Source organism: Sus scrofa, chromosome X (genome assembly GCF_054392235.1).
Source record: "Sus scrofa isolate SSC_HxYL_T2T_F1_AM1 chromosome X, Sscrofa_HxYL_maternal_Yorkshire_Landrace_v2.0, whole genome shotgun sequence".
In the NCBI taxonomy this organism is placed as follows: domain Eukaryota; kingdom Metazoa; phylum Chordata; class Mammalia; order Artiodactyla; family Suidae; genus Sus; species Sus scrofa.
The window spans coordinates 34,520,222-34,541,905 of record NC_139401.1 but is presented as its reverse complement, the minus strand read 5'-3'; the positions used below and the strand labels follow the sequence as shown (position 1 = coordinate 34,541,905).

The following is a 21,684-nucleotide window of genomic DNA, read 5'->3' as shown; positions in this document are numbered from 1 at the left end:
AAACTAAACAGATATTTCTCCAAAGACAGACAGATGGCCAAAAAGGACGTGAAAAGATACTTGATATCACTGATTATTAGAGAAATGCAAATCAAAACTACAATGAGTCTCCCAAGGCAGGATCAAGATGGCAGAGGAGTAAGACATGGATGTTAACTTCTACCTCAAACACATCAAAAAAACCCATCTACATGAAGATGGGTAGATGGGTTTTTTTGTCACAACATGAATGCTGGCAAAACACCTCAGACTTCCAAAAAGGGAAAGAAACCCCCTATATAACTGGTAGAACACAAGAAAAAAAGAGAGAGAGAGAGAAGAGGGAGGAAAAAAGAATCAATACATGACCATCACTCCTGAGAGGGAGTTGTGGAAGAGGGAAGGAGTCCATCTGCATACTGGGGACCAGCTTATTGGTGAGATCAGTTTGGATCTAATGGAGGGGGAGCCTCAAAGCCTTGGAGAAAAGTGCAGCGACCAGTCAGAGGAGGGCAAAGAAGAATGAGAGCCCCACAGATGATTAGCACCTCAGTACTGCTGCCCAGAGCACCACAAGCCTGAGAAACTTGGGGGCTGGGCATGGAGACTCTGGCTTCATAGATCAGTTCCAGGTAGAGGACTAGGGCTGGCTGTATGGAAACAGCCCACAGAGGCTAGGGAGTGGCACACCACAGCCAAGGGAGTGCAAGAGGAGGCCAGGGCTCATGAGAGAAGTGAGGCACCATTGTCGGGGAGTGTGAGAGGAGGGAGGGGGCAGGACTGCCATAGGAAATTTATCTGTGCATACATGGGCTCTCAGGCACTAGGGCACCTTTTGCATGGGCTACAGGGGCAGGTGCAACCACCACAGCCATCTAGGACTCCAGAAATGGGCATGGCCCACCACCACTCAGATTCAGTTCCTGGCCCTGGAAAGTTCCATATACAGCAGTTGAGGCCATTTTAACAAAAAAAAAAAAAAGTAAAAACTATAAGGAGGCGCCAAGAAAAATGAGAAAATTTGTTTGCAGAGTTGAAATATGAGTTAAAGGCAATGACCAGCAGAATGAATAATGTAGAGGAGTGAATAAGTGATTTTGAAGATAGAATAATGGAAATCACCCAATCAGGAGACAGAAACCAAATGAAAAAAAATGAAAGCAATATAAGAGTTCTATAGGATAATATAAAGTGTGTCAATCTATGCATAATAGGGATTCCAGAAGGAGAAAAAAAATAAAAGGGGATTAAAAATGTGTTTGAAGAAATTATGGCTAAAACTTTCCAAATCTAAAGAAGAAAACAGATATCCAGATATAGGAAGCATAGAAGGCCCCAAACAAATTAAACCCAAACAGACATACAACAAGACATATTATAATAAAAATGGTAAACATTAAAAAAAGGGGAGGATTCTAAAGGCAGCAAGAGAAAAACAAAGAATTTATTATGAGGGAACCCCCATAAGGCTATCAGCTGATTTCTCTACAAAAATGCTAAAGGCCAGAAGAGTGCAACAAGATATTTTCAAAGTTTTAAAAGTGAAAAATCGACCCAGTAAGATTATCATTTAAAATAAGAGGAATACAGAAATTCTCAGACAAAGAAAAACTAAAGCAATACTTAACCTATCCTAAAAGAAATATTTAAAGGTGTCTTTTAAAAATGAAAGAAGATATAGTATGGAGGAAATCATAAGCGGAAAGTAATCATTTATATAAGCCAGGATACAGATAAAAAAGAAAAAAAAACTATAAAAGTCACGATAAACATGGGAACAGCAAAAGGTTAAATGTGAGGATGTACAAAAGGACATCAACATCATAAAATGTGGGGAAGGAGACTAAGAAAATCTAGACTCTTTTTTTTAGAATGTGTTTGAGCCTATATGAAGGACTATTAGGTCAAAGCAAGCAGATATTGGAAGGGGTTAACATACTTGAAAAACAGGGCAACCACAAATCAAAACCAAACGTTACATTACAAAAAAAACTAAAAAGTACACAAGCATAAAATAAAAGGAAATCATCCAACCAAAAAAAGACAGGAACAAAGGAGAATGTAGAATCAACTGGAAAACAAGGTTTAAAATGGCAACAAATACATATTTATTAATAATTACCTTAAATGTCAATGGACTGAAGGCTCCCATCAAAAGACAGAGTGGCAGACTGGATTAAAAAAACAAGGGCCTACAATATGGTGCCTACAAGAGATCCACCTTAGGGCAAAGGACACATATAAGTTGAAAGTGAGGGAATGGAAAAAGATATTTCATACAAATGGAAATGACAGGAAAGCAGGAGTTGCAATATTCACATCAGATGAAACAGACTTTAAAACAAAGACCATAAAGAAAGATAAAGAAGGAAACTATTTATTGGTAAAAGGACCAATTCAAGATTAGGATATTACACACATCAATATATATGCCCCAATATACTAGCACTCAAATACATACAACAAATAATAACAGACATAAAAGGAGAAATTGATGGGAATACAATAATAGTAGGAGATTTTTAACACCCCACTCACGTGAATGGACAGATCCTCTAGACAGAAAATCAACAAAGCAACAGAGATCCTAGATGACGCAATAGAAAAGTTAGACTTAATTGATATTTTCAGGACATTACATCCAAAAAACCCAGAAATTACATTCTTTTCAACATCCTGAACATTCTCTAGGATTGACCACATACTGGGTCACGAAATATAATACCATTTACAATCATTCAAAAATTAAATACTCAGGTGTAAATATATCAAAACATGTTATAAGACTTACACTCTTAAAAACTGTAAAATCTTGGTGAAAAAAATCAAGGAAGATCTAAACAAATGTAGAGACATATTGTAGCCACGGATTGCAAGACTCGACATAGTTAACAATGACAATTCTCTCCAAAATGATATGCAAGTTAATATAATTCTTATCAAAATACCAGCAAGTTATTATCTGAGAATAGATTAGTTAACTCTAGAATTTATATGAAAAGGCAAAGAATCTAGAATAGCTAAAACAATTTTGAAAAAAATAATAAAGTGGGTGAAGCCATCTACCAAGTTTCAAGATTCATTATACAGCTCCAGTAATTAAGTAATTAAGATATTAAGCTAGATACATAGATCAATGGAATACATTAGAAAACACAGAAACAGATCTGAAAAAGTACAGACAATAGATTTTTACAAAGATGCAAAAGCAATTCAGTAAAGGATAGTCTTTCCAACAAATGTTGCTGGAGCAACTGGATACCCACAGCACCCCCACCCCTGCAAAAGAAGGCAGATTTGTGTCTCACACTTCATCTCAAAAACTAACTTGAAAGTCATCACAGACTAAATGTAAACTGTGAAACTATAAACATTTAGAAAATAACACAGAAGAAAATCTTCAGTGCCTAACATTTGGTGAAGAGTTTTGATATATGACATCAAGTTCACAATCCATAACAGAAAAAAAAACAATAAATTGGCCTCATTAAGTGGGTTAAATGATCCAGCATTGCTGCGAGCTGTGGTGTAGGTCACAGACGTGGCTCGGATCTGCGATGCTGTGACTGTGGCGAAGGCCAGTGGCTACAGCTCTGATTTGACCCCTAGCCTAGGAATCTCCATTTGCTGCGAGTATGGCCCTAAAAAGACAAAAAATAATAACAACTTTTTCTGTGTGAAGAACCCCAGTAAGAACATGAAAAGGAAAGCTAGAAGCTTGGAGAAAGCATTGGCAAACTATATATCTGACAAAAGGACTCATATCTAGAATATATAAAGAATTCTCAAAAATCAACATTTTTAAATATTCTATTAAAAATGGCCAAAAGGCATTAATAAACATTGAAGTGGTTTTATAGATGCCAAATATACATATGAAAATGTCCTCAACATCATAAGCCATTAGTGAAATGAAAATTAAGACCATGATGAGATACTACTACGTACCTATCAGAAGAGCTAAAATAGAAAACACTAACTAGGAAATGATGGTGAGGATGCAGAGAAAGTACCTCTCTCATATATTGCTCTTGGGAATGTAAAGTGATACAACAACTCTGGAAAACAGATAGCTTCTTAATATAACTAAACATGTACTTATCATGTGATACAGCAAATGCACTCCTGAGTATTTATCCCAGAGAAATTAAAACATATCCGCACAAAAATCTGCACATGATTGTTCAAAGTGGCTTTATTTGTATTAGCCCCTAATTTGGAAACAACCAAGCTGTCACTAAATAAAGTTAACATTAAGCGAAGTGGTACATCTCTATGAGGGAACACTATTGAGCAATAAAACAGAACTATTGATATGCACAGCAATATGGATGGATCTCAGGCCATTATACTGAGTTGAAAAAGCCAGTCTCAAGAGGTCACATACTATGTGATTTCATTTATGCAACATTCTCAAAATGACAAATTCACAGTGATGGACAACAGTTTAGTGGTTTTCAGGAATAAGGGATTATGGGAGGGAGGGAGGAATTATGACTACAAACGGAAGTGTGAGGGATATCCTTGTGGTAATGAAATAGTTTTGTATCTTGATTGTGGTGGTGAAATCTGTGATTATTTCAAAATAAAAAGTTAAGTACTTAGTAAAGTATCTTACAGATGAATTTTAATAAGGATATTATTTGCTAAACAGCTGACATTTTAAATATCATTTTAAAATATTTCTTTATAGTTTGTTTTATATTTTATACATTGATGAGCTATTGATTTTTAATTTAATTCATATTCTCACCAAATGCTAAATGGCCAACTATTAAAGATCAATATTTGGCTGAAGCTGATTCTTAAGCTAAATATTATCAATATGGAAAAATAATGGGATTCAACAGCTAAATTGAAATGCTTTCACAAAATACTATAATTTATTACAAAGATTAGTAATTAAAATAGAAAATTTTGATGTTACAGGATAGGAACAACAATCTCTCAGGATCATTCCCTGCTACATTGCTCTTACAATTATGCATTGCATTTGTGATACTAAGCAGACACCTTCCACTAAGGCCAATGGAAAAACAAGTTTTTTTTTGATAGCTCTGCTAGTATAGGGCATTACTTGTGGAGCTGTTATCAAGAAGTTACTGCTATATCATTAGAGCCATCCCATCTTGTTCAGCGAGATGACTTCTGGAAAGAATTTTATATCTTGAATTCATAGCTTGGATAAATTTTAAAAATCCTTTATCTTCAATTGCTAAAAAACATTGTCAGTCCGTAGCAATCTTTTTAATAAAATTTTGTTTAAAATGTGTTTCCATAAACACATTACTATAGGAAATTAACTACTTAAGGTTTCTAAAGCCTGCTTTTTTGAAATGTGTTTAGTGGGAATACAAAATATGTGAAACACCTTTTCTCTAATACTTCCTCTCTAAGTCACACTTTCTCTTTAAGTCTACATTCATTTTTATTTCTAGATTTAATAAGTTTCATGAATATTATTGCATATACTTTAGATTTCTTCATGCTAATGTAGTTTTACGGTAGTAAACATGCTGTGATTGTTATCCTTTCAAGATCTGAAAATGTCACAAATACGACCTTTTCTCTTGAACAATTCAGGAGCTAAAGAAATTAAATAACTAAATGCTAAATTAGTTCTTAAATTTTATTTTATGTTATAAATACTAGTATAACAAAAAACTACAAAGTATTACTTTATAATCTAATCACTATAATTTTCTTTCATTATTATGTAAACTGTTACATATATTTGATGTCTTAAAGGGTTATAATGTCCACCATAAACTGTCTACTTAATATACATTGACAATATTTGTATTAACTTTCAAATAATTTCCCTATTATTTAGCTATTTATAAACTATTTGTATAATTTTATTGCAGTGTTATTCTTACAGTGATAAATATACTTGTGTATCTCAACTGATTATCAACATATAAAAATAGTAATTCTACATCAGTTTAAATTTTAAGGTTCACATACTATTTCAAGATACAGTTTCTCTATCTCCTAAGGTTGTCCACTCTGAAAAATCCTAGAAAACATAGTTGCAAACAAATGCCTATGCATGCAAGATGTACAGAGAAACATCAAAGACCCATGGAAAATATTTCCCAACAGAAATATCCATATATTCCATTTCCTATAGATAGTAATAATCATCACTAGCTACATGTACACAGCACTTAACTGTGTACTAGCGTTAGGTTAAGCACTTATACCTGTATTAACTCACTGGAGCCTCCTACAACCATATGAATTAGGCACTAATATTGCACAGACTAGCATATTGAGGCAGAGAGGTTAAATACTTTTCTCAAGGTCACATATTTATTAAGTGGCAGAACTGGGACATATACCCAGGTAATGTAATTACAATGCTATTCTGTTATCCATTATACCATAGGCCTCTATAAATTATTACTTATATACTTTATTGCTATATTGTTAAATGATAGGCTGGTGTCTCAAATTATAACTTTATCTCATACACAAATGGCAGTCCCCTTTTCCTTGAAGAAATCTCTACCTTAAAGTGGGGCTCCCCCATCAAGTTAAGGAAGCTATGAAATATTCATCTACTGTATTACCAGTAAGGAGTCCTTAAGAATGGTACATGTAGAGAATACAATTAGAAGACAGGCAGCAGCCACACCACAGTGGATGAGATGTTTTGGTCTGGGTCTCTTATCATCCATAATCTCTTTGTTCAAATGTTAACATACACTATTCTCTTTTGCTACTTCAGTTTCTCTAAACTGGTTGAATATTTGGCACTGTAGTTACATTCAGTATTGGTCTCTCTAACATTTTTAATTGGTCTTGGTTCTTTGAATTTAAATAATTTTACTAACATACAACCCCTGACTCCCTTCATTACCATAGAATATTGTGAGAGATTTAATAAAATCTCTTAATGAGGTTCATACACTATCTTTCTGTGCTCTTCTCCTCATCCACTATTCTAGTGAAGAATGAACCCTGTCAAAATTATGAAATGAGTTTGACTTGACTTGTGATTAATCCATAATGGTGCTCGGTAGGTACCACTCCATAGCCGAGTTCTCATTAAAGTTCTTGACAGAAATTAGTTTATCTTAAGAAATTCATTAGCCTCTTCCTTTGTATGATGAAAGGTAAACTGTAAGAGAAAATTGCATGGCAAGGGCACTGAGCGCTAAAGATGTGGGTGTTAGTTCATTTGTTTGCATGTGAGGTACAATCAAAAGGTTCATGGTATCATGGAAAGAATATGAATTTGGATCAGACACCCCTATGTTTGAAACAGAGTAATGGGAAAGAGAAAGTGAGGGAATCAATGCCCAGTCTGCAGTGCATTTGCAATGATTAGAAGCCACAGAAGCCACATTAGCGAGGTTCGTTTTCCACAGGACTTGGCACTTAGTAAGTACTCAACTACTTTGTTACTGAATGGTAGGGGAAATGAGGGGGAAAGAGGAAGGGATATATATAGACTAAATAAGCATGAAATGTATATCAATCATTATAATATACAGGTATTATTTATAACTTTACTAAACAGTATTAAAATTATGATGTATGAATCAGTTGTAATTTTTAACACTAACTGGATATTGGATGACATAAATACGCTATTTTTATATTAAGTACAAAAATTAAAGTGTGATTTTTTTAAAAGTTAAATTTTAGTTATGCAAATAAGAATTTACAGATGCTAAGTAGAAGTAGATGGGGTGTACATGGAACAAGATTGGCAATGGAGTAATGGTTTTTAGAGCTGAGGGATTAGTATTTGATTGCATAGTATGTTAGCTCTTCTACATTAGTGTATGTTAAATATTCTTTACAAAAACAATTAAAATAAATAGTTCCCTGAAAGGTGAGACTACACAGAATGTTATAGGTCATAGCCTAAGGCATCAAGCTCTCCTGAGAAACCAAGAGGCCACATCATTCAAGGGATCTGATGAGTAGCACACAACATACAGAGTTTGTAAAAGGAAGCAATGAAAACCAAAAATCTTTATTTGCACCACAGATTTCACTGGGGCTAGGCTCTTACATATATAGTAATCATCATGAACATCACAGAATATATAAGTTTAGTTGTATTTAATGTCAACTTCACAGGTCTCACTTTGCATTCTGACTTTTCATTAACCCCTTCAAATCCTTGTCATAATTCAGTCAACTGACTCATAGGTTTGTGGCCTTGCTTAATCTTAATTGTTGACTATGCAAACAGTATATCTCCCCTGCCTTTGAATGATTTCTACTACATTTGAGGATTTATGTACGCTTCTAGAATATGGCTGCAGATATAAAATGTCCTTTTATTCCCTTGGGACATACACATTGTCAAATATAGTATAAGCCTTTTCCTTAACTTTTGTATTATTATTTTAATCATGTACACTTTAACTTTCTTCAGAGGAAAAAAAATCATTAGGATGATATTGAAGATTATGCAGGATTGACCAAAATCATAGCTGAGGCAATAATTTTAGTTACAGAAAGTTTCAGTTGTCAAACAATCAAATAGGTAACTACATAATTGATCCTAATTGCTTGTTAAGATGAAAGCAACAACTAGCAAGATGACACCTTGCTTCAGATCAGTCATCTTAATGACTAAATCAGAGCACTGCAGTGATTCAAATTTGCGGAATTAACTGCTACTGAGCTGAAAACAAGCAAGTCAGCTAGAAAAGGATATACTCTTTATATATAAATATTTCAGAAATCACAATGAGAGAGGACACATAATGTTAATGTTAGTATATAACAATTATACAACATAATGCCATTTGCTTTCACATGAGGTCCAATTTAATCTTCACGACAATCATATTAGAGACCATTTTCCCTATTTTTTGTTGAGAAAATGTTTTTCAAAGTAATTGGTTTCAATATCTCACTCAAAGTGATACATCTGGCTGCTACTGTTCCAACTGGAGCCAAGTTCTGAATCCAGTGGTTTTTACACTGTCACCAGTTACCATGCATAGACATCAACTCTTAACTTTTCCAAAGCTTTGTGATTCCTATAAATGAATTCTCATTAAATTAATTTGTAGTTTTAAACCTAGATCATAAATAGATTCATAGCTCTCATTGAGAAAGATGACCAATTTTCTGCCATCAGAAATTAGTAGAGCCTTACATCAAACTTACAGCTCTATTGGTAATTTTAGAGGAAGTCTCCCCAATTCCAAATTTTATAGTTATTTCTTAACTAAGTGAAAAGAAGTTTGGATAAGCCTTTCTGTCAAAGGATTTTACCTTATCACCTGGAGACCTCATTGCTCTCACATGTACCAGAAAGCTGTAGATGTTCTTGACAGATTGATTCTAGTTATTGGCTATCCTGGTGATAACTATTCTGCAGCCAGATTTTTTTGGTTTTAATTTTACATAGATATTTCCATTTATCTAGTGTCCTTTTTAAAATTATTTCTTGGTTAATTCATTAAGATAAGATTGGTCTCACACACGATTACAGTCACTATTTTCATTACTTCTACCCCTGAGCTACTCACAAAATATTCTGCTGTATATTTTAAGTATCTGAGATCCTTTACACATATTTATTATATTTACTTCATTAACTGTAGCTTTCTCAGAGGAGGGAACATTAATTTCCCTAAAAATATACATGAAGCTACTAATTGCCTACGATGGTGACTCTATCTTCATGGGAGAAAGACAGTGTGTTAAGGGGGAGGTTGCTTAGGAAGCAGAAATACTGCCTGAAGGCCCAGACAACACAGGCTCCTCCCTAGTTTCTGACTGAGCTTCCTGGGACCATCAGTAATCCACTTCCAGCCCCGACTCTGGGCTCTCATGCCCCAGGGATTCCCTTCTCTAATGGCACTGAGTCCACTTGCATGGTGGGCTCCTTCCCGGGCCCAAGGGGTAACCAAGTGGCATTTATTAATGGTAAGTATGAATAAAGTTGTTTTTTATTATTTAAGTAAAACTGACATGCAGTAGCCTATTAGATCCAGGTGTAAATCCTAGGGTTTCAATATTTACATACATTTTTGAAATGGTTACCACAATAAGTCTAGTTACCATATGTCATCACACAAAGTTATTACAATATAATTTACTATATTCCCTATGCTGTACATTACATCTACATAGGGAATATAGTAAATTATTTCTTTTATAACTGAAGTTTGTACTTCTCAATCCCCTTCATCTATTTCATCTACCCCCAAAATAAAATTTTAACCTATATATAGGATAGTCCACATGACTACATGGCCCCCCATAGTGTGGGAAGATGCAAGGGGTGAAGAAGAGGAGGGGAGAGGACCATTACTCCTGCTTAGAGATGTAATCTTGTTCCGTGTTTGTATCTTCAAATCCCAACCTTCACAGATTCTGAGAGTTCAGAAGGTGAACATGCTCTTTCCAGTGATTAGGAAGGTACTTTGTCAAGGTAGGAGCACAGAGCACATTTTACTTACAGTTTCTTAGTGTTATTTACAAATTTTTAAAACACGTATTTATGGAGTTCCCATTGTGGCACAGCAGAATCGAATCTGACTAGGAACCATGAGGTTGTAGGTTCGATCTCTGGCCTCGCTCAGTGGGTTAAGGATCTGGCGTTACCATGAGCTGTAGTGTAAGTCACAGATGCGGCTTGGATCTGGCATTGCTGTGGCTGTGGCGTAGGCCGGCACTACATCTCCAATTACATCTCTAGCCTGGGAACCTCCATATGCTGCAGGTGCAGTCCTAAAAAGCAAAACAAACAAACAAAAACCCCACAGATTTATGACATGTGACCTTTACTGGTTCTCTTGTTACAAGGCCCACAAATACTATAGGTAGCCTTAGCAAGGGCTGCATTATCAGATAGGGAATTTGCACTTGCATTGCTAGCACATACAAATAGCTTATTGAATATAACATCATAATGTCAGAACATGTCATGATGATTATTAGAACCTTAATGATTTCTCCTTAAATTTAAATAGCTTCCCAGCATTTCTTTCGTAGATATGATAAAAGTAAGATAGCACCTAAGGAAGCCCTCTTTCAAAGCAATGAACCAAATACTCAGTACAAATGCTAAGTATTCCTGAAGTGAAAATTCAAGACAATTCAAACTCAAATTAGCCACATATTCAACAAACATGCATCAATTATGTACTATGTAAATGGAGCATATTTCTCAGGATATGTTAGGGATAAAAAGACAAATCAGGCATAGTTCCCATTTTCTTATCTCATGATGAAGATCAGATAATCATGTTAATGACTCTAATATAGGGCAACAAGTAGAATGTACATGAGAGGTAGAGACATGATGCTAAGGGAGTTTCAGGGGGTCAGATTGTGGGAATTATGGGTGTTGCTTAAATTTTGCCATCCACACCCGAGTCCTCAAGACTTGCTGCTGCTCCCTTATTCTGCTTACCTCATTTATTTTTCTATTTAACTCCTAGTTTATTTTTGAAACTCAGCTCAGATATTATGGCCTCCCCAAGGTGCATTTCCCAACACTGTTCTCCCTTGCCTGGGATAGATGCATATCCTGAGGTCCCCAGACTACCACGTGCATGTACTTCACTAGAGTCTAAGAGTTTGCACATCTCTCCAGCCACAAGAATGGAATTCCTTTAGGGTACAAAAGTATCTTCCATTTCTGTATGTCCTCTGCTACACACAATGTCTGGGACATGCTATGAATGACCTAAAGGCCTGCTGAATGACTGAGGATTGGAGGAGTACAAGAACTATGTTGTAGAATACATAAGAAATGTGATAATCCTAAAATTTATATGGAACCATAAAAGATCCAGAATTGCCATAGCCGTCATGAGGAAAAAGAACAAAGTTGGAAGCACAACTCTCTCAGACTTCATACAATGCTACAAAGCCACAGTAATCAAAACAGCATGGTATTGGAGTTCCCATCATGGCTCAATGATTAAAAAATCTGACTAGTATCCATGAAGACGTGGGTTAGATCCCTGGCTTTACTCAGTGGGTTAAGGATCCAGCATTTCCATGAGCTGTGGTATAGGTCACAGATGTGGCTTGGATCAGGGTTGCTGTGGCTGTGGTGTAAGCTGGCAGCTGCAGCTCCAATTCAAGCCCTAGCCTGGGAACTTCCATATGCCCTGAGTGTGGCCCTAAAAAGACAAAAAAAAAAAAAAAAAACTAACCAAAAAACAAACAAACAAACAAATAAACCAGCATGGTATTGGCACTAAAACAGACATACAGAACAATGGAACAGAGTAGAGAGCCCAGAAGAAAACTCATACACCCTACAGTCAATCTTTGATAAGGAGTCAGGACTATACAAAGGAGAAAAGACAGTCTCTCCAGCAAATGATGTTGGGAAAGCTGGACAGCCACATGTAAATCAAAGAAGTTGGAATACTTCCTGATACCATATACAAAAAATAAACTTAAAATGGTTTAAAGACACATATATGACAAAATAAAACTCCTAGAAGAGAACATAGACAAAACATTCTCTAATATAAATCTTAGCCATATTTTTAGTCTCCCAAGGCAATAAAAATAATAAAAGCAAAAGTAAACAAATGGGACATAATCATAAGCTTTTGCACAGCAAAATAAACTATAAACAAAATGTAAAGACAACCTACAGATTAGGAGAAAATGGTTTCAAATGATGCAACCAACAAAGGGTTAATTTCCAAGATATACAAACAGCTCAATAACAAAAAAACAAGCAACCAATCAAAAAATGGGCAGAAGACCTAAATAGACATTTCTCTGCAAAGACATACAGGTGGCCAACAGGCACATGAAAAGATGCTAAACATCATTAATAAGACAAATGAAAATCAAAACTACAATGAGGTACCACCTCACACCAGTCAGAATGGTCATCATTAAAAGTTTTACAAATAATAAATGCTGGAAAAAGTGTGGAAAAAAGGAAAACATCATACACTGTTAGTGGGATTGTAAATTGGTGCAGCCCCTATGTAAAACAGTATGCAGGTTCCTTAAAAAACTAAAAATAGTTACCATATGATCCTGCAATCCTACTCCTGGGCATATATCTGGAGAAAATGCTAATTCAAAAAGATACATGCACCTCAATGTTCATAGCAACTGTTTACAATATCTGAGACATGGAAGCAACCGAAATATCTATCAACAGACAAATGGATAAAGATTATGTGGTGTGTGTGGGTGTGTGTACATATACATATATTCTACTCTCTCTATATGTGTATATATATATATTCTATGTATATATTCTATTATATATCTACGTATTCTATATATATGTGTATCCTATTATACTCAGCCATAAAAAGAATGAAATTCTTTTGTTTGCAGCAACATCGACAGTCCGAGAAATTATCATACTAAGTGAAGTAAGTCAGACAAAGTAACCATATCATATTACTTATACATGGAATCTAAAATATGATACAAATGAACTTATTTACAAAATAAAAAGACTCACAGTCATAGAAAACAAATTTATGGTCCAAAAGGTAAAGAGAGGGGAGAAGGAATAAATTAAGGGTTTGGGATTAGCAGATACAAACTACTATATACAACAAGGTCCTACTCTATAGTTTAATATCCTATAATTAACCATAATGGAAAAGAATATGATTATGAAAATGGAAATAATATGAAGTGTGTGTGTGTGTGTGTGTATATATATATATATATTCTTACAGTAGATGAGTGCATCTGTCATATCTTTCTACTCACAAAGGCCTATCTTAAGCAGAATCTTTAAACTCCTGCACTTCTAGTTCTGGCCCCTATTCCTAGCTGCAAATAAGTCTGCCAATCATTGTCAGTTTTGTCAGGGAATTTTGTGACCTGAATGCCTGCAGTGAATCCAGTGGTCAGGTTCTCATAGACTACTGAGAACCTGTTGGAGAAATGACACTGTAGGAGACATCACAGAGATTGGCAGTCTGTATCCAAGGCAGTGACCTAGAGAGGGAAGGTCAGACTCTTTCCACGTCCCACTACAGATGGGCCAAATCAATGTGTGTGACAATTAAATCTATTATACTTTAGCACTGGCAAAAGAATAAGTGACAAAATAGGAAAGAATCAACTCAAGAAATCCATGGCCTCAATTAGATTTCCAATATAGCCTCTTTTATCTTGAATACTAGTTTCATGGACACATTTTTTGCACCTGGAAAGTGACTGAATTAGTCAGGATAGACCAGCTTGTGCTCCAGAAAAAAAAAATCTCAAAATCTCAGTGGCTTAAAACAATGGTAGTTCATTTATACTGTAGGTTCTTCTGAGGAACAATAGTTTTTCCAATCCGGAATCAAGTTAAAAAGAGATGCTGATTTTCAGCAGAAATTTGGTATACAGGAGATTATCACATGGATGGACACAAGAACATGGGCTTGAAAGAGGGGAGTGATTTTTCCGTGTTCACCCCAGAGCTTCCACCATTCATTTCACAGACTCCACTCCATCAGTGCTCGTGATCTGAAGGTTACGGTCTAAATGTTTCCTCATATCACTGCACTCTGGTGTATTTCTCTAAAAGATTTTCTTTTTCTTCTAATGGTTTCAACATAAAAGCCTCTAGTTTAAATCACAGCAGGGCCTATATTATTAACCAAAGACAAATTTATATTAGTTAAATAGCATTTAAAATTAAAATTTCAGGAGTTCCTGTCATGGCTCAGTGGTAACGAACCCAACCAGCATCCATGAAGATGCGGGTTTGAGCCTGGCCTCACTGAGTTAAGGGTTAAGGGTCCTGCGCTGGTGTGAGCTGTGGTGTAGGTCGAAGACACTGCTCTGATCTGGCATTGCTGTGGATATGGTGTTGGGAAGCCTGGGAACTTCCATAAGCTGCTTGTGCAGGCTTAAAAAGACAAAAAATAAATAATAAATTAATTAAAATTTCAGTGGTTTTCTGAGGCCAGGTGTAAATAATAGTTTAAATATGTATTTATTTAGGCAACTTGGTCCAGCTTCATACATTTCTAACTATACTAAATTTTAGAAAAGACTTAAAAATTCCCTTGCCCATAAGACGGTCTGGAAAAAAATTATATGCTTGTAAATAGTAAATCAGTGGCATTTGAAATTATGTCTAATATAGTATAAACATAAAGGAGGAGGGGGAATCTGGTTAAGCTAAATGATTGTCAGTAGCTAACACACTGTCTTTGATAACTCTAGAAGCCTGATATGCCCCAGGCCCGTCTGGTAACTTCCACTGGAAATGCATCGAATGTTAAAGGGACAAACTCAATGTAGATGCAACGTGAGAGATTAGAGATAAAGTCCTGGGAGATGCCAGACATGGCTCCTGATTTGCTATTGCGGGTTTTAAGCCCTTGTATCTGAGCCTCATGCCATTATCGTTTAGGTTCAGCACTTTGATAAAAATGTAAGATTTCCTGAAAGTAAGAAATGTTTTTGTCAAATTTCCCTGAGTTTTATTAACAGAAGATATTTTATCTTTCTGAGCCCTACGTTCCAAGTGACCTGAGAAGCTCTGCAGCTGTGATCCTAGGATTGCAGGCTTGTTTGTTCCCTCTGCCTACCCCTGATCACACTGATTCCTGGTGACCAGAACTGGTAACATTCACTTTGTCCTGAGTAAAATTAAGTTTCCTTTGTGTTTTGTTTTGTTTGTTTGTTTTGATGAGGAATCGGAACAAAATCCAGAGCTTCCTCTCCAGACCACCCCCTCCCCCATCCCAGGTGATCCTCATCATTTCACTGTGCTCTGCAGCATTTGCAATAAGACCCCTCACCCCAGAGTAAATAAGCCATCAGATCTGGTCAACATGCTGCTTTAGGATGAGAACTGTGACTGTTCATCTGCATACACTCAGGTCAGCTCAGCACATAAAGCGAAGAATGAATGAATGAACTGAAACAACCGACCTGCTTCAGGCTTTCTGGATTCCAGCCCTGCCTTCACTCCTACCTCCACATTTATAAGAAGGCAAGGAAAAGCACAGTTTTTAGTAGGAGTTAATCGTCTTGATAATTGCTCTGTGGAACGGGGGGAATACCCATCTCTGGAGTTCTTCCAGCTCTAAAAGTCTACATCCCTATAAAATGGAGCCCATGTTCCCACATCCACCTTTCTGCCCCCCGCTGACCCCTGCTCTGAGGAGAACGTGGGCAGGCCTGCTTTCTTGGGCACGTGTCTTCCTCCCAGGCCTCCTGGACAACCCAGTCCTGACATCCTGTCCCCTCTGACATTGGCTGGTGTGCAGTTTGTCCAAGTGTTTGACTAGAGTCTTTTTTTTCAATTCAATGACAACAGATAAAAGTATGATTGCCTTTCAAAACATCTAAAATATAAAACTGAAATAGACAATGGAAAAATTATTTCCTTCTGGTGGAAGGGTGTGCTTAGTGCTCCATAAAGAGAAGACTAATAACTATCAATGATTAAGTGTTCCAGAAAAATGCAGAATAAGATTCTAGACCACAACCCCCCACTTACAAATAGTAAAACAAAATAAAACCAAAAAGCAAGGCACAAGGCTATTAGTTTTTTTCACTGAAAAATAAATCTAGAGCATTTTTTGTTAAGAAAAAGTACCTAGACACCTCTGTAATGCAGCATTTGTTTAAATATTGCCCAGCTTTCAAATTCTACATTCCTAACTGACTAGCTATAAAATTACTCAAAAAACAAACAGCCAGTTATTAAGAACCAAACATGGTTTATATTACAAGAACAAATCACTGTGTTTTCTTTAAAAAATGGAAAGTAATATACATAAGTTTTTATGTCCCTAACAATCTCTTATTCAACAAATAGTTTCTGAAGAGCCACCAGAGGCAGATAATCAAGGCCTTATGCTCAGTTAGAGGGACGCTCACAGGAATAAGACGTGGTTCTTAAAGCCCACATTTGCAGGATTCAAATTGTTCATTGATGAATGAAAACAATTCACTAGTGTGTTAGCAAATACTCCAGGTGAACTGGGGAACTTACCATTTCTTAATCCATCCACAAGAATATGATCTCCAAGACTTCTGTCTAATTTGTGGCTATAACTCCTGTGCCCAGAGCAATGCCTGGCACAGAGCAGGAAAAATAAATGCCTGTTGACAGAAAGAATGAATTCATTTCCTAAATACTTCAGTTCACCCTGTCCTGGAAACCAGTAACAGGTTCTGTAACAGTTTGCAAGATGAGCACACGTGGTCACGGCACCCTGGAGGTTAGGAGCAGCCTCAGAGTCATACCCTGTGGGTTCAAACTCTGGCCCCAAACCATCAAGCTATGTGACTTTGGGTGAGTTTCATGACATTTCTGACCTTCGGTTGCTCACAAATCTCCTGGCAGGACTGTGCGAGGTGCAGTCGTTTAATGCATGATCTGTGCCCAGCACATGCCTGGGTATGAAAGCCACCAGCCTTGTTTGTGACTCTCTTCTCCCCATTTCATAATGGTCAGCTCGTGTGAATTAATTAATGTCTCTAAAACCACGTGAAACTACCATAGAAGATGACAGTTTCCAAGGATGTGATGTCTAGGACACTGCAAGGTGCCTAAGGCACAGGGCATGACAGGCTCATTCATGGTAGCTTCAGAGGCCCTGGGGAAGCGGGACTCCCAGTGTCGGCCGCCCTGCAGCAGCTCCCTCCCCACTGTCTGCATTATCTTCTGCTTCCCCAGCCAGCCTCTTACCCTCAGTCCAGCAGTAGCCAGCTGTTCTCCTTTCCAGCGAAGCCAAAGCCGGAGAGCAGGAGAGGGTCAGGGACCTGTGAGGGGTTGTAAAGGAAGGAGAGAAAGGAGTTCCGGGGCTGCCGCCTGGAGAGAAGCAGACACACACCACAGCTCTGAGGGAGGCCCGCAGGGCGCACACGTGTCTTCCTTTTATCCACAATCCCCGTGGACTTTTCTCCCAGACCTGGGTTGTTAGTGAGATCTGAGAGGCACCTGTGAACCCGCAGAGCCCGTTTCTTCACTGATGTCCATACAGAGACTAAATTAAGTCTTTGTAGTGGTGTTGTGTCCTCCACTTGTCTCTTTAGAAATAATCATTTTAACACAGTTTTTTTTTCTTTTTAGGGCCACACCCACAGCACAGGGAAGTTCCCAGGCTAGGGGGATCAAATTGGGGCTGTAACTGCTGGCCTACACCACAGCCACAGCAACGCCAGATCCGAGCCGCATCTGCAACCTATACCACAGTTCACGGCAATGCTGGAGCCTTAACCCACTGAACGAGGCCAGGGATTGAACCTACATCCTCATGGATTCTAGTCAGATTCATTTCCACTGAGCCACAATGGGAACTCCCATTTTTAACACAAGTTTTAATGGATGTATGTTTTACAGTAACTCTACCATAGCCTATAGAAACACATTTTTGCAATATCATTAAGTGTTCATGAAGGGTAAACCCCCAGTAGGAATGTGGGGACTGAAATGGCAGCATGTCACATGATGCCATGTCGTGGATGGTGGTTTCAGGAGCAGGTCACACCACCGGCTGCTGGCTGCCATCATAGACCTGAGGAACCTTGGCCCAGGCTCGGAGTGCCTCCTCCTCCAGCACCGATCCCAGCTAGGTGAGATTCCAGCAGACTCCACAGTGAGCTCACCATCAGGGGGATCAAGTCAAGTCACTTACTGAAAGGACAGAATAACTGCTGTATTTTTTTCATACTTACCTAAGGCAGAAGTGGATTCTGTGCCAACATATCACTTATAACTGGAATCTAATATCCAGCACAAATGAACATCTCCTCAGAAAAGAAAAACATGGACTTGGAGAAGAGACTTGTGGTTGCCTGATGGGAGGGGGAGGGAGTGGGAAGGATCGGGAGCTTGGGCTTATCAGACATAACCTAGAATAGATTTACAAGGAGATCCTGTTGAATAGCATTGAGAACTATGTCTAGATACTCATGTTGCAACAGAAGAAAGAGTGGGGGAAAAACTGTAATTGCAATGTATACATGTAAGGATAACCTGACCCCCTTGATGTACAGTGGGAAAATAAAAAAAAAAAGAAAGAAATTCCGATGATATATGGTGATTAAAATTCCCAGCACATGATTTCAAGAGCAGACATGTTAAGGCCAGTGTCACATTCAAACTCATGTTGAATTTGTATTCCGTCTACCTCAACACCCCATGCATAATTTTACATACGTCTTGAGTTTCCAAACCAAGATGAAGAAAGGGAATCTTTCTAAAATTCTGGGTGGAAAGAGTGTACTGAGAAGATATTTTCCACCTTCTTTCCTCTCAAGCTTGTAAGTGACTCCTCCCATATCCCTCACATCACTGCACATTAGCCTCACAACCACCCCTCACCAGGATGGTGAACCCTGTGCCATGCTGTTCCTCCAAACTGTGCATCCCCTCCTCCCCCAACCCCCCATATACTCCACCCAAGACAGTCTTTCTAGGTAGAAATGTCGCAGTCTCTCTTCCTCTACCTAAATAAGACTTCTCCCATTTTGTCTCTTCTCTTCATTTGCCTGGTTTTCTAGGCAACAATGCTATATGATTGTGGTATACAATGATTTTGAAAAAGCATCAATGATTAATTACCCTGGATGTGTATTTGCTAATAGAAAAAGGAAATCCTGGAGCAATAGTAATTTGCCCCCAAATGAAGAGTTGTGAAATCTTAGGTACTAGATCTCTTTGTTCAAATGGCAAGATTCTGAGATATGGTCTGGAAAGACATGATTCGTAGGTATAGCTTTAGAACTTTCAAGCTGCCTACCTGGCATCAGACTTCACTGAGGCTAATTGTATTTGGAGTGGGCTGTGTAGAACATAATTGGAACACAGCTGTTGTTGAGTCAAACTTAGACCCACAAATAATGGCATGATGTTTCTATAGAATACATTAACCTGTGACAAAAAACAAAAGCATGTGACTGAAGGACAGAGCATCCTATATATTTAGAAATTTAGTTTCAAGAGAAATATTTGTCTCTCTACTCCATCTTTCCCCAAACTCCAGAGTAAAAACAAAGCTACATCAAAAAGAAGTATTTAGCAGTGTTAGAAAATGAATAAAGGAAGGACACAATTTTTCAAGTGTAAATTCTCCTTAATATTAATCTATAAGTTCAATGTGATTTCAATAAAAATCCCAATAGGTTATTTTTGTGGAAAAATAAAATTGACTCAAAAAATAATACGGAGGAGTTCCCTGTGTGGCACAATAGGATCAGTGGTGTCTCTGGAGTTCGGGTTCAATACCTGGCCTGACGTAGTGGATGAGGGATCTAGTGTTGCTGCAGGTGTAGCATAGGTCACAAGTGTGACTCAGATCTGATCCCTGGCCTAGGAACTCCACATGCTGCAGGGCTGCCAAAAAACAAAAAGAAAAAACAAATAATTTGGAAAGTAGAGGGAGTTCCCATCGTGGCGCAGTGGAAACGAATCTGACTGGGAACTATGAGGTTGCCGGTTCGGTCACTGGCCTCACTCGGTGGGTTGAGGATTCAGCGTTGCTGTGGGCTGTGGTGTAAGTCGTGGACGCGGCTAGGATCTGGCATTGCTGTGGCTGTGGCGTAGGCCGGCAACTGCAGCCCTGATTAGACTCCTAGGCTGGGAACCTCCATTTGCTGCCGATGTGGCCCTAAAAAAAGCGGAAAAAACAAAGAAAGTAGAGGACTCTAGCAGAGAGAAAACGACTCTAAAGAAAGAGAACAAGAAGGCAGATATTATTAAATATCAAAATATTAATCAAAGCAGGTATCATTGGCAAAAAAAACCATATAAATCAGTGAAACACAGTAAGCTGTTCAGAAAGAGTCCCAGGTATGTCTGGGAACTTGATAAGTATAAGAAAATACATCAAGGGAGCTAAATGGACTATTCAACCAATCCACTGGGACAATGGCTTTCCATAAAATTCAGATAAATTAATGAAGTAAATACCCAAAACTTTATAAAAAAGTGAAATAACTTCATGACTTTAGGGTTGAGAAGGGATTTCTTTATTAGACATGAAATACAACTCATAAAGATTGATAAATGTAACTATAGTAACATTAAAATCTTTCAGAAGAATGTAAAAGCAAAGGCCATGAAGGTAGCTTTTGTAAATTCAGCTGTATCAAAATGTTCAACATCTATATGACCAAAAACCTACACTGTTAAAGACATATGACAGATGGGAAGAGGTATGTGTAAAATATAAAAGCACAATATAAATATATCCTGTGTATGGGTGTGTGTGTATCCAGTATACATAGAGAGTAGATATATATCAGCAACAAAAAAGTGGTCAAAGGACATCAACAGGAGAGGGAAATTAAATCATGACCCCCCCCCCATGACTCAAATAAGCAAGGAGACAAAAACAGAGATATTATTTCAGACTAATAGTGGCCTCCTCCACAATATTGAGGCAAAGAATATTAAAAACTTTTGGTGGTCACTATTTAAAAGAATGAATTAGATCTACAAATTCTGGGTAGGGATATTATTCATTTTATTATAAAGCAAAGAAAATAACCTGTATATTACTACCAAATAGGATATAATGTAGTTTTAATTTTTAAAAAATGGAGTTCTATAGTGATTCAGAAAGTTAAGAACCTGACTAGATACCCATGCATGTTCTATCCCTGGCCTCACTCACTGGGTTAAGGATCTGGCACTGCTGCAAGCTGCAGTGTAGGTTGCAGATTCTCCTGGGATCCCTGTGTTGCTGTGGCTGTGGAATAGGTCAGTAGCTGTAGCTCCAATTTAACCCCTAACCTGGGAACTTCCATATGCCGCAG

General features: G+C 37.5%; 1 protein-coding gene across 8 annotated transcripts in view; it reads right to left on the bottom strand.

Annotated features, from left to right (window-relative positions):
• The window catches only part of LOC100521702 (melanoma-associated antigen B16-like), a 287,354-nt gene that overhangs the window by 53,532 nt on the left and 212,138 nt on the right, over positions 1-21,684 (bottom strand). For 7 of the 8 annotated variants that reach the window (XM_021080237.2, XM_021080239.2, XM_021080240.2 and 4 more), the window contains exons 1-2: positions 17,612-17,776; positions 16,913-17,022 (exon numbers count right to left, since the gene is read on the bottom strand). Coding sequence is in view for 1 of the 8 variants with exons in the window: in XM_021080236.2 (XP_020935895.1) it covers positions 16,913-16,915 (3 nt within the window). In the remaining 7 variants the exon portion in view is untranslated. Of the gene's footprint in view, positions 1-16,912; positions 17,023-17,611; positions 17,777-21,684 lie in introns of those variants that run through there. The other variant, XM_085007602.1, reaches the window with a different exon arrangement.